Here is a 13,494-nt window from a genome sequence, read left to right as displayed (position 1 = left end):
GTGCAAAAAAACGATGGATTTAGGCCCAGATCCTTGTACTGGGGTGAATGTATGACATTGTTCTACATTCTGTCCATCAACTGTGTTTTTTGCAATTTTCACCCCGAGTGTGCTGGGTATACTCAGACGTGAGTCCCAGGCTCTCCACACCACTGGAGTCAATCTATCCAGGCTGATGAAGGCTGATAGCCAGAAACCGGTTCTTGGATGCTTGATTCCGGTCTGGGAAAGACATGGCTTGGTAGTTCGGACTGGACTGTTCCCATGAGGCACAGGGTCAGAGCTGATTTGCATATAGCCAGTGTCTAACCCAGGGTGGTGTGGAGTGCAGAAAAACGATGGATTTAGGCCCAGATCCTTGTACTGGGGTGAATGTATGACATTGTTCTACATTCTGTCCATCAACTGTGTTTTTTGCAATTTTCACCCCGAGTGTGCTGGGTATACTCAGACGTGAGTCCCAGGCGCTCCACACCACTGGAGTCAAGCTATCCAGGCTGAAGAAGGCTTATAGCCAGAAACCGGTCCTTGGATGCTTGATTCCGGTCTGGGAAAGACATGGCTTGGTATTTCGGACTGGACTGTTCCCATGAGGCACAGGGTCAGAGCTGATTTGCATATAGCCAGTGTCTAACCCGGGGTGGTGTGGAGTGCAAAAAAACGATGGATTTAGGCCCAGATCCTTGTACTGGGGTGAATGTATGACATTGTTCTACATTATGTCCATCAACTGTGTTTTTTGCAATTTTCACCCTGAGTGTGCTGGGGATGCTCAGACGTGAGTCCCAGCCTCTCCACACCACTGGAGTCAAGCTATCCAGGCTGATGAAGGCTGATAGCCAGAAACCGCTCCTTGGATGCTTGATTCCGGTCTGGGAAAGACATGGCTTGGTAGTTCGGACTGGACTGTTCCCATGAGGCACAGGGTCAGAGCTGATTTGCATATAGCCAGTGTCTAACCCAGGGTGGTGTGGAGTGCAAAAAAACGATGGATTTAGGCCCAGATCCTTGTACTGGGGTGAATGTATGACATTGTTCTACATTATGTCCATCAACTGTGTTTTTTGCAATTTTCACCCCGAGTGTGCTAGGTATACTCAGACGTGAGTCCCAGGCGCTCCACACCACTGGAGTCAAGCTATCCAGGCTGATGAAGGCTGATAGCCAGAAACCGGTCCTTGGATGCTTGATTCCGGTCTGGGAAAGACATGGCTTGGTAGTTCGGATCGGACTGTTCCCATGAGGCACAGGGTCAGAGCTGATTTCATTACAAGACCGGAGGCTACCATTATGCAAATACTTTTATTTGCTGCCCCAACATGCAGCCCTTTAAAGAATATTACTACATCACAATAAAATAGAACGTTAACACATGACAACCAGGATGAACAGGCTCCTATCTTCCTATTTTGTTCGCTGCTCTGACACAGATAAGTACAACTTCTCTAGCATGCCATCTTGACTTAATTATAGATGTCTTAATGTATTTTACTTGAATATTAGTTGAATAATTATATAATACCTGCTAGTATTGATTATCTAGTTAACTTATTTCTTCAGTTGTCTAAAGAGTAGGTATTAATGTATTAATGTCGTTTTAAACAAGTTCATTCTAATATTTCCCAGTCCAATTTATGGTCGGGATTAGCCTTCATCACCTCTGTCTTCCTTTTATTAATCGATTTAAATTTGTAGTCCCTGGTAATATGTTAATATTTCATGGTAAGTATCAGATTGCTTCTCTGCAAATAAAAAATGTTTGTCTGAAATTTAACAAAACCCTAATGATTTAACACGCACTCCTTGTTTAAAAAAAAAAAAAAAAAAGGGGAAAATAGAGGTTTTGAACAAAGAAACAGAATCGCCGATATATATTTTTTTTGACTTCCCGCGTCTCTTAGTAACGTAGAGACGCGAGGAAAGCTCTACCCTTACGCAATGTCCTTTGTTTCCTCGAAACCTCACGCGTCCCCTAGCAACTAGCTGGGAGACGCGGAGACGCGATGACAGAGAGCAATCCTACGTTGAAGAGCCTCACGCGCCCCCTAACAACATAGCTGGGAGACGCGTTAGCAAATGAGAGACACGCTCGCGCCTCTATGCGCGACCCAGTGTCGTTACTGACGCTCCTGTTCTCCATGGTTACCTTCCTTTCAGGAGCGTAACGGAGACGGAGAGGACGAGGCTGGAATCTGAATTATTTCGAAAACGCAACTTTAATAGATGAAACCAAACTAAACAAAGATCGCCACCTACTGGCCCCAGCAGAATCGGCAGAATACTTTCTTTGAGATAAGTGAATTCACCCTCGTAAGAATACCTTTTATTAAATCCTCAACAAAGGATATTTCCCCATTTAATTAACCCTTGAAAGGTTTATTTAACACCCATTCTGCCTAAAATATTCCCTTTCTAGTATTATTATTATGGATGACAGCATCAATGTTACAAATGTTCCCCCTAAGGAACCTTTACTTGAAAATATTAAAGACCTCCTTAGAGAGGAATTTAGATCCTCTATCATGGAAGCTGTTGACGCTGCTCTCGCAAAAAGGAAGAGAGTTTCACCTACAGAAGAGAATTACTTCTCGCTCTCGGATGGGGAATCTCCTTCAACTTCTGCAGGGCAGAAAAAGGGAAAAAAACTCCAAAAGAAAAATTATTGTATTGAAACCAACAATACAAACGAGAATGGTGGCCCTTGCGCCACAAAATTGATTGGTGCCCCTTGCGACACAATAGACAGACCTCGATTACTTGAGGCAGGGAGAAGAGGTGTCCCTAGCGGCACAATAGAAGGCGGTACCCTCTACGGGACAAATGATTTTGATGATTATTGCGAAACTCAATCAACAGACTATGATAATTCTGACGAATTTATTTTTGACCCTCAAGATTCATTTGAGGATATTGATGAAGATCTACAAACTCCCTCTACTTCCACCTCAGTCAAAGACCCATTTGGTAGGGAAATGTTTAATCCCAATACAATCCGCCACCCCCATAGCACTGAATGGTGGCCTATGGATCAGGTTGCCAAATACCTATCATAGTGGGTTAGAAAACCCCTTGATATTAATACTCGCAATCTTTTAAGGAATGAATGCCCTCGTCCCTCCTCCGAGGACAAGATTTGTAATACTCCTAACCTTGATCCTGACCTAATCACCTTTCTGTTCAAATCAGGAAGGGATCCCAGAAAAGAAATCGAAAGGTGCCTAAAACAAGCACAAGATAAGCTTCTGGATGTAATGGGTCCACTTTCAAAAATTTTGGATATCACTGAGGAAGCCAAAGCTAATGACTCACCTGTAGACATTGAAATACATCGAGGATGGTCACAACGTGCTATTTGCCTTATTGGCAATGCTAACGCAAATCTAATCTCCGAACGTAGAAAGGCTGTTCTTCTTAGAATGAACCCGAAACTGGCTGACCTCTCGGCCAGTGAAGATATGTCCAACACCAAAGGCCTCCTATTCGGAGATAACTTCGTTAAGACACTTGGGAAGTATGTCTCCACTTTCAATGCCTTTAGTAGGGCACAATCAAATATGCGTAGAGTCTTCGGCACTCGATCACTTTTTGGAAGGGCTGACAGAAGGGGACAATCTGCCAGCCGCTCCTCATTTCGGTCCCAATTTTATCAAGACAACAGAGGCTATCGCCCTTATAGAAGCTTCCGTGGAAACTCAAATTTCTATCCACAAAGAGGAAGAGGCTCTAGATCCCGTGGCGGCAGACCTCGATCATCCAATCAAGGAAACTACGGTAAGCACAACCCCTTCTATCCCCTTACAAGTGGCAGGAAGATTGAGACACTTCGAAAAGAATTGGCTTCGAGTCACTCAAGATCCATGGGTTTTAGAAACTGTTGTGGGATTCAAAATAGAATTTTGGGAAAGACCCTTTCAGGAAAGAGCTCCCAGAGAACTTGTTTTAGACGAGGAAAATTCGAAGTTAATAGAGACAGAGATCTCCCAAATGTTAGAGAAAGGGGCTATTGTAAAAATTCCACTGTCAGAGTTAACAAAAAGCTTTCTAAGTTCTATCTTTCTAGTCAAAAAGAAAGACAAGGGTTGGCGACCTGTTATAAATTTAAAAAATGTAAACAATTTTCTAATCTACAGACATTTCAAGATGGAAGGTATCCATCTTTTGAGGGACATTCTTCAGACCAAAGACTGGCAAGTGAAATTGGATCTAAAAGATACCTATTTCACCATTCCCATGCACGAAGAGTGTCGCAGATATCTCCGATTTACTTGGAAAGGAACTCTCTATCAGTTCCAATGCCTCCCCTTCGGTCTATCTTCTGCCCCTTGGTGCTTCACCAAGGTTCTTCGTCCGGTGGTCAGTTACCTAAGGGAAAGGGGGATTCGTCTTATAATCTATTTAGACGATATCCTCATCATGTCTCAGGACAAGACAGAAATTTTAAAACATTTAGATATCACTATGACCCTCCTTCGAGACTTGGGTTTTATCATAAATCTGGAAAAATCTATTTTAACCCCAACTCAAGAAATAGAATTCTTGGGTTTCAAAGTCAATACTATTCTATCCAACCTGATCCTCCCCCATCAGAAGGTTACCAAGATCAGGAAACACGTCTCCTATGTTCTTTCAAAAGATATTATCCGCCTGAAAGATCTAGCGAGGGTTTTGGGTCTCCTTTCGTCTTCTATACAAGCAATTTCTCCGGGCCCACTTCATTACAGGGGCTTGCAGAGATTGAAAGCTCAAGGCTTGAGGAAGGGTCTCTGGTACGAAGATTCCCTTCCCCTTTCGGAGGATGCTCGGGAAGACCTGCGTTGGTGGTTAAACAACCTCCAAGCTTGGAATGGAAAAGCTATATTTGGAAACGTACCAGATTTTACCCTAGAATCAGACGCGAGCAACCGTGGTTGGGGTGCTCGTCTGAACAACTTAGAAACCGGTGGGAGATGATCTTTTTCAGAACAATCCCTCCACATAAACTCTTTAGAAATGTTGGCAGCTTTAAATGCCCTTATGAGTTTCAAAGAACTTCTGAAGAACTCCAATACTTTAATCCGTTTGGACAATTTTTCAGCCGTCTCTTACATAAATCGTTTGGGTGGCGCGAAATCCAAAAATCTCTCGGATATCGCAAAGAAAATTTGGTATTTCTGTTGGGAGCACAAAATCACCCTCAGAGCAGATTTCATTCCCGGTTCCTTGAATCTGAGAGCAGACTGGAATTCACGTTTCCTTCACGATTCCAACGATTGGATGCTGAATCCCAGATTCTTTCATCTAATTCAAGAAGTTTGGGGCCCAATCCTATTAGATTTATTTGCCAGCCGGTTAACGAACCAAGTTCAGAAATACTTCAGCTGGAGGCCAGACCCGAACGCGTCAGGAGTAGATGCCTTTCTCCAACCTTGGGAAGGGACGAAGGGCTGTTACGCCTTCCCTCCCTTCTCAATGATTCAGAGATTGTTGTGGAAAGTGAGACTCGAATCATGCAATATAATTCTGGTGACTCCTTTTTGGAAATCCCAAGTATGGTTCCCCAGTGTAATGGAACTGGCGATAGACTTCCCATGGTTAATCCCTTGTTGTCCGGGTCTTCTACAAGGCCCAGACGGAGAAGAACATCCTTTAGTCTTGGAGGGGAAAATGAACCTTCTTGTTTGGAGGATATCAGGGATTCAGGGAGATATTCTGAACTTTCGGGAGAAGCTAAAAGCTTACTGGAAGAATCATGGGCCCCTGGGACCAGAAAGAGATACAGAGGAATATGGAACAAATGGTCTGGTTGGTGCCTTGAAAGGGATCTGGATCCCGTTCAATGTCCTTTGCAATATGTAGCTAATTACCTCGCTCATCTTTTTGAGTCAGGTCTTTCTTTTAGAACCATCAATTGTTACAGGTCAGCTATCTCTTCAGGTCATTGTTTGATTAATAACCTTGCTATCGGTAGTAATCCACTAATCAAAAGGGTCATGAAGGGCATTAGACTTAGGAGACCTCCTAGAGCTCGCTATGAATCTCTTTGGGATGTTAATCTGATTTTTAACCTTTTCATGTCCTGGCCTGTTAATCAGTTACTTTCTCTTAAGAGAATTTCAATGAAATTAGCAACCCTATTGTGTTTAATATCCTTCAGGAGGGTGTCTGATATTAAAGCTCTTGATCTTTCCTACAGATTTTATTCTTCTGAAGGTGTTCATTTCGATATTTGGAAAAGAACGAAAACGATGTCAGAATCTATCTTCTATCCCTTCTTTCATGAATGTGAAAAATTATGTGTTGTTAATTGCATGAAGTGTTATGAAAATAAGATTTCAGTTTCTAGACCTCCTGGATGTAATCAACTTCTTTTATCTTTTGTTAGACCTTTTAGGCCAGTATCATCAGCAACCTTAGCAAGGTGGATACGCCTGATTATGCATGAAGCAGGTGTAGATCTATCTAGGTTTGGTGCTCACTCTTCTAGAGGTGCAATGGCTAGCAAAGTCTTTTGGGCTGGAGGTTCTCTGCCCGAAATACTTAAAGCTGCAGATTGGTCTAATGCAAGTACCTTCTCGAAGTTCTACTTGAGACCAATAGAACATGTTAGCGGTGCAGCTTTGCATGGCTTTAAACATGCATAATGGTAGCCTCCGGTCTTGTAATGAAATGTCGATTCTCCAATTAACATGAAGAGAGAATCTTGATTTCATTAAAGACATACGGAGGCTAACATTATCCCACCCTCCTCTCCCTGAGAGGTTTGGGTTGATTAATGTAAAATGTTTTCTTGTTATATCTGAAAACATGATTTTTACCTCTTTCACTATATGATATTTTTTTGTTCCTTCTCAGATAACAATCTTAAGGAATAATTGTTTCGATGAAATCTTCACTGTACTCCTGTGTCATCGCAGCCCACGAGGAAGATAGGAGCCTGTTCATCCTGGTTGTCATGTGTTAACGTTCTATTTTATTGTGATGTAGTAATATTCTTTAAAGGGCTGCATGTTGGGGCAGCAAATAAAAGTATTTGCATAATGTTAGCCTTCGTATGTCTTTAATGAAATCAAGATTCTCTCTTCATGTTAATTGGAGAATCGACATTTGCATATAGCCAGTGTCTAACCCAGGGTGGTGTGGAGTGCAAAAAAACGATGGATTTAGGCCCAGATCCTTGTACTGGGGTGAATGTAAGACATTGTTCTACATTCTGTCCATCAACTGTGTTTTTTGCAATTTTCACCCCGAGTGTGCTAGGTATACTCAGACGTGAGTCCCAGGCGCTTCACACCACTGGAGTCAAGCTATCCAGGCTGATGAAGGCTGATAGCCAGAAACCGGTCCTTGGATGCTTGATTCCGGTCTGGGAAAGACATGGCTTGGTAGTTCGGATCGGACTGTTCCCATGAGGCACAGGGTCAGAGCTGATTTGCATATAGCCAGTGTCTAACCCAGGGTGGTGTGGAGTGCAAAAAACCGATGGATTTAGGCCCAGATCCTTGTACTGGGGTGAATGTAAGACATTGTTCTACATTCTGTCCATCAACTGTGTTTTTTGCAGTTTTATTCTCTAGGACACCCAATGGCCTGCAGAAGCTGATGAATGCATGTGTGGACTTTCGGCCAAGAAAATGGTGATTAACAAAACCACAACCTATACAATGGCATGAAGGAAAAAAGCACAAAAATGCAGACACTCCTTAGTGGGGATTCCTTCTGCTACCAGGGGATTTTATTCTCGAGCAACGGAGCCTGGTCCCCGCAGGTCCTAAGAGCCAGATCCAAGATGAGCAGAAACTGTCGTGGGATTTTGGGGTTTTACCATAAATTGTGTAGCCGACCTGTTAAGGAAATGGTCGATATATAAAAGGCTAGAGGGGTGTCTGATATTACTTTTTGGGAGGGACTGTGGGGTTATACCCCTAGTAACCCCCTTCAGGTAGAGGAAAACAATTTTCTAAAACGTCTGTTAAGTCGACCTATTTTGGCGTCATCCCTGATCGCTCATAAAGAGATTGATTTGCAGGATTGGGAGGAACTGGTTTTATTAAAAACCTTTATTACTATGGCTTTCCATATGGTCTAAAGAGGAAACAAGTTTTACGAAATCGATTACTTTAGACTGTCTTACCTTGGATAACGTTTCTTATATTCCTTGGCTTTCAAACATGAATGCATCTCTTAGCCGCTTATTTAACACGTCTGCCCTGATCAGATTACGAGCAGGTACAGTTCTTTATTTGGTTGCCTTCCCTAATATGAAGGTACGCCCACTGGACATGAGGCCATGTCCCTGTGATGGTCGGTCCAAGCAAAACACTCTACACTTTGGGCCCGATTCACAGAACTAACTGAAGACAAAATCCTAAACTTACTACAATTTCGGTATTCACAGAAGTTAGGAGTCCTAACTTTAGGACTCGTAAATGCCTTCTGTGAATTCCCAAAAGTCTAAAAGCTAGGATTTTTCTCAGTTTAGGAGTAGTAAAGTTAGGATAGTCGAAGGATACTTGGTTTCTGTAGCAGAGTTTAGTCCAAGTAAAATCTAAAGTCCTGTAGTCAGGGGTTTCTACTTTATGAAATATTGTTTCAAAGAAGCAGCGCATTCATTTATAACATCAATCAACAGCAATTAATCATTGTAGACCAATAAGGATCCAATCCCAATGCAAGCTTCCTTTTCCAGGCCTCTATTAGCAAATGTTTCTTGTTTTTCCAAATGCTTCTCAAACAAAACAAACAAGACAATCAATCGATCGAACAGCCTACGCGTGTCGTCCCCAATGGGACATCATAACGCCTGTAAAGAAAAAAAACACAAGGAGTCCAGTGATCATTATCCCTTCGATTGACGTGGAATCCGGTGGTCACCATCCTTTTGATTGTTGTGGGATCCAGTGGCCACCATCCCTTTGATTGACGTGGAATCTGGTGGCCACCATCCCTTCGATTGACATGGAATCCTGTGGCCACCATCCCTTCGATTGACGTGGAATCCGGTGGCCACCATCCCCTTGATTGACGTGGAATCTGGTGGCCACCATACTTTTGATTGTTGTGGGATCCGGTGGCCACCATCCCTTTGATTGACGTGGAATCTGGTGGCCACCATCCCTTCGATTGACATGGAATCCTGTGGCCACCATCCCTTCGATTGACGTGGAATCCGGTGGCCACCATCCCCTTGATTGACGTGGAATCTGGTGGCCACCATCCTTTTGATTGTTGTGGGATCCAGTGGCCACCATCCCTTTGATTGACGTGGAATCTGGTGGCCACCATCCCTTCGATTGACATGGAATCCTGTGGCCACCATCCCTTCGATTGACGTGGAATCCGGTGGCCACCATCCCCTTGATTGACGTGGAATCTGGTGGCCACCATCCTTTTGATTGTTGTGGGATCCGGTGGCCACCATCCCTTTGATTGACGTGGAATCTGGTGGCCACCATCCCTTCGATTGACATGGAATCCTGTGGCCACCATCCCTTCGATTGACGTGGAATCCGGTGGCCACCATCCCTTTGATTGACGTGGAATCCGGTGGCCGCCATCTCTTTGATTGATGTGGAATCTGGTGGCCACCATCCTTTTGATTGTTGTGGGATCCGGTGGCCACCGTGTCTTTAAATGACTTGGATTATGGGGTGACTGTCCCCTTAAATGACACAGTCTAGTGGCCTCACCCCTTTGAACAACTGGGAGTACAGCGGCCACATTCACAATGACTAACAGGTAGCCCACTGGCCACCAGCTCTATGAAGGACATATAGTCCTGCAACCCTTGTTACTGTGAATGGCAAGGAGTCAGTGGCCACCGATCCTCATATGCTCCAGCCGCTGCTGCCCGTTGCTCACAGCACAGATGTGGAGGTGTTGTCCTGAGTTGCATCACCACCACACGCAGACGCTCCTTGCTGCTGTGAGGGGTCTAGTTTGGCCATCCTGGCCAGACAGTCACCAGGGTGAGGTGAGTCCACCCTGCAGAGACTCACCTTCACAGCCCACCTGAGGCCACCAGGGAACAGCTGCATCTCCAAACTGTCCAACCGCAGTCCCACCCGGTGACGCGAGACATGCACCATGAGAAGCTGCAAGTCAACCAGATGTGCCTACATGGTGAGGTGAGTCCATCCTGCAGAGACTCACCTTCAGCCCACCTGAGGCCACCAGGGAACAGCTGCATCTCCAAACTGTCCAACCGCAGTCCCACCCGGTGACGCGAGACGTGCACCATGAGAAGCTGCAAGCCAACCAGATGTGAACACAGGCAATTGACCCAACTCTACTAGCAGGTGACCCTACAAGTCAATGACGTATCTGACCAGCTGACCCGTCTACCTCACCAGGTGATCCTTCAAAGCCACCACGAGGTCACCCTTCACGCCCACCATACAAGCCCACCTAGTGATCCTAGAAGCCCACACACGGACTCATACTAGGAGCCCACGTGCATCCTGGGGAGGAATCTGCCCCGCCCCCACACTCCGCCCCCCCAACACATCTGCACCTGCCTCGGGTGAATGAAGACAGCGAGAGACTGAATGCCCCTGAATCAACCCCGCCCTTCTCTACTTCTCACCTCTCCTATCTACCCCCTCACCCCCACTTCACCCCCCCCCCCCCAGAGACCCCTAAACCAGCGAGCACTGACTGACTGCTCACTTCAGACAAGAGACAGGGAGGGTGGTGGGGGGTGTACAGACCCGACAGGGTGAGTCCAGGACCCTCATAGACCGGGGGGGGGGGGGGGGGGGGGGGCTCTCCCACCACATAGGGCGCCCCGAAAAGACTTTGATATAATCGAAGCGCTATCCAAGCAACACAGCAATGAATGACATGGGGGGAGGAGGGGGTGGGGGGGCTCACCTCTGCATTCTGCATCCCGTTTCGAGGGAGGGGGATCCTGGGCAGGCTCCTGTCCGGAGGTCTTATTCAAAGATGCAAATTAAAGGGGGGGGGGGGGGGGCTCAGTCTGTGCAAGGACCGGAGCAGAGGAGCCCCCGAAGCACCAACAGCATCGTATCCGGGCACCAAGATCACGGGTCCGTGCGCTGTGCACATGCGCCGAGAGTCAGACACTTCCCGAGGACGGAGGAACGAGGGACTGAGATCCATACAGAGGAACGAGGGAGTGAGATCCCTACAGAGGAATGAGGGAGTGAGATCCCTACACAGAGGAACGAGGGAGTGAGATCCCTACAGAGGAACGAGATAGTGAGATCCGTACACAGAGAAACGAGGGAGTGAGATCCCTACACAGAGGAATGAGGGAGTGAGATCACTACACAGAGGAACGAGGGAGTGAGATCCATACACAGAGGAACGAGGGAGTGAGATCCCTACACGGAGGAATGAGGGAGTGAGATCGGTACACAGAGGAACGAGATAGTGAGATCCGTACACAGAGGAACGAGGGAGTGAGATCCCTATACAGAGGAATGAGGGAGTGAGATCTCTTCACAGAGGAATGAGGGAGTGAGATCCGTACACCGAGGAACGAGGGAGTGAGATCCCTACAGAGGAACGAGAGAGTGAGATCCGTACACAGAGAAACGAGGGAGTGAGATCCCTACACAGAGGAATGAGGGAGTGAGATCACTACACAGAGGAACGAGGGAGTGAGATCCATACACAGAGGAACGAGGGAGTGAGATCCCTACACGGAGGAATGAGGGAGTGAGATCGGTACACAGAGGAACGAGATAGTGAGATCCGTACACAGAGGAACGAGGGAGTGAGATCCCTATACAGAGGAATGAGGGAGTGAGATCTCTTCACAGAGGAATGAGGGAGTGAGATCCGTACACCGAGGAACGAGGGAGTGAGATCCCTACAGAGGAACGAGAGAGTGAGATCCGTACACAGAGAAACGAGGGAGTCAGATCCCTACACAGAGGAACGAGGGAGTGAGATCCCTACACGGAGGAACGAGGGAGTGAGATCCCTACACAGAGGAATGAGGGAGTGAGATCCCTACAGAGGAATGAGGGAGTGAGATCCCTACAGAGGAACGAGGGAGTGAGATCCCTACACAGAGGAGAGGGAGTGAGATCCGTACAGAGGAATGAGGGAGTGAGATCCCTACAGAGGAACGAGGAGTGAGATCCCTACACAGAGGAATGAGGGGGTGAGTTCCATAAACAGAGGAATGAGGGAGTGAAATCATTACACAGACTTGAAACTTGAAAAATTCATACCTTAAAAGTACTTACGGTGGAACAAAGTTCTTGGTCTGAAAATATATAAAAATCAATATTCTTTTTGCAAATTGGTCCTGAATTTATTCTTGAGTGTGTGTCTCAATTATTGACTCTGTGAGTACAACAAATGCTTAGCACTGGCCTCTGATAAGCCTGAGTGCTCGCCCGCACTACCACACATAGAGCGCTAGTATTACCTGCTTTTGCCTCTGTAAAGCAAGCTGGGCCTCGCTGGACTCTCGGCGCAGTGGACCTCATTTTAGGGCAATATATAGGGAGTCAGCGTCCTACAGAGGCTTATATAGGGGCAACATTATTATTATGTGGTGTGAGAAGTTGACCTGGTATATGATGCTCACTAGTTCTAGTGATCACTTTGTACCATGCCAAGCAACCCTTATGATGATTGGTTGTAAGTCAACCTTATAGACCAGCTATCCTAGGGGTACCGTGGACAAAGCAGTCTTAGGCTAAACACTGAAAGGCATGTGAAGCCAGCTGTATTACCATACACAACCCCCTTGAATACCATATGAATGGACACCACACAGATATATATTGAAAATATATATATATTTATTAACTACAAATATCCCCTATACTCTTTATGAGCACAGAAGCACAAGCGTTAAAACAAAACACAGTTAAAATACACAAAAGTTGCACAATATGGATGAGCCCTAGGGGCCACCTAAACCATATACTAAAATAGTGGTATAAGAACCACCAATTGAAAAGGAAGTAGGCCTAGGGCCTTGGGAATCGCTGGAGCTGATCGAGACTAGCAGTGACTAAGTCGGGAAAGGCCCGCGGGACTCGGGTGCAGCGTTTAAAGTGCACGCATTCACCAATGCAATGTCAATGGTGCGTAAAAGTTACAAAGTTAGTGTTTAAGGAACCTTCTGAGTGACCTAGAAGGATGAAACTTTAGACACAGACACTAGAGGTGTATACCAGTGTGGGAACACCGGCGTAGCTGAGTTACCTCACCCACACGAAGCGGGTGCACAGGTGCGAAGTAGTGTCGGGTTTCGTCACGCAGGTCGATGGTGCTTGGAGCTGAAGATGCTGCAGGCGGCTCGATGTGAAGAGTTCCGGTGGATTCAAGGGTGGATCTGAAGTGGTGAAGAACTGAAAGCAGAGGGGACAATGTTCAAAGTCACTAGCCAGTGACTACTGTGGAACCAGATTGGAACCAGGCGATGTCGGGTGCAAACAGGTGATGAGGTGTAGATTCTCTCTGCAGCCACGTGGACACGAAGAGGTCGAGGATGTCCAGGAGTCAATCACAAGCTGGACCACAAAGGTTCTA

The 13,494-nt window shown here is 46.0% G+C and overlaps 1 protein-coding gene across 1 annotated transcript in view; it reads right to left on the bottom strand.

Annotated features, from left to right (window-relative positions):
- The window catches only part of LOC147693179 (uncharacterized), a 708,628-nt gene extending 697,661 nt beyond the window's left edge, over window positions 1–10,967 (bottom strand). The window contains 1 exon segment of the mRNA XM_086939582.1: window positions 10,849–10,967. Coding sequence (XP_086795708.1) covers window positions 10,849–10,863 — 15 coding nt within the window. The 5' untranslated portion in view covers window positions 10,864–10,967.
- Between the last annotated feature and the right edge of the window lie 2,527 nt (window positions 10,968–13,494).

This window comes from Lissotriton vulgaris, chromosome 9 (genome assembly GCF_964263255.1).
Source record: "Lissotriton vulgaris chromosome 9, aLisVul1.2, whole genome shotgun sequence".
Lineage (NCBI taxonomy): Eukaryota > Metazoa > Chordata > Amphibia > Caudata > Salamandridae > Lissotriton > Lissotriton vulgaris.
This window is presented reverse-complemented; position numbering and strand designations above follow the sequence as displayed.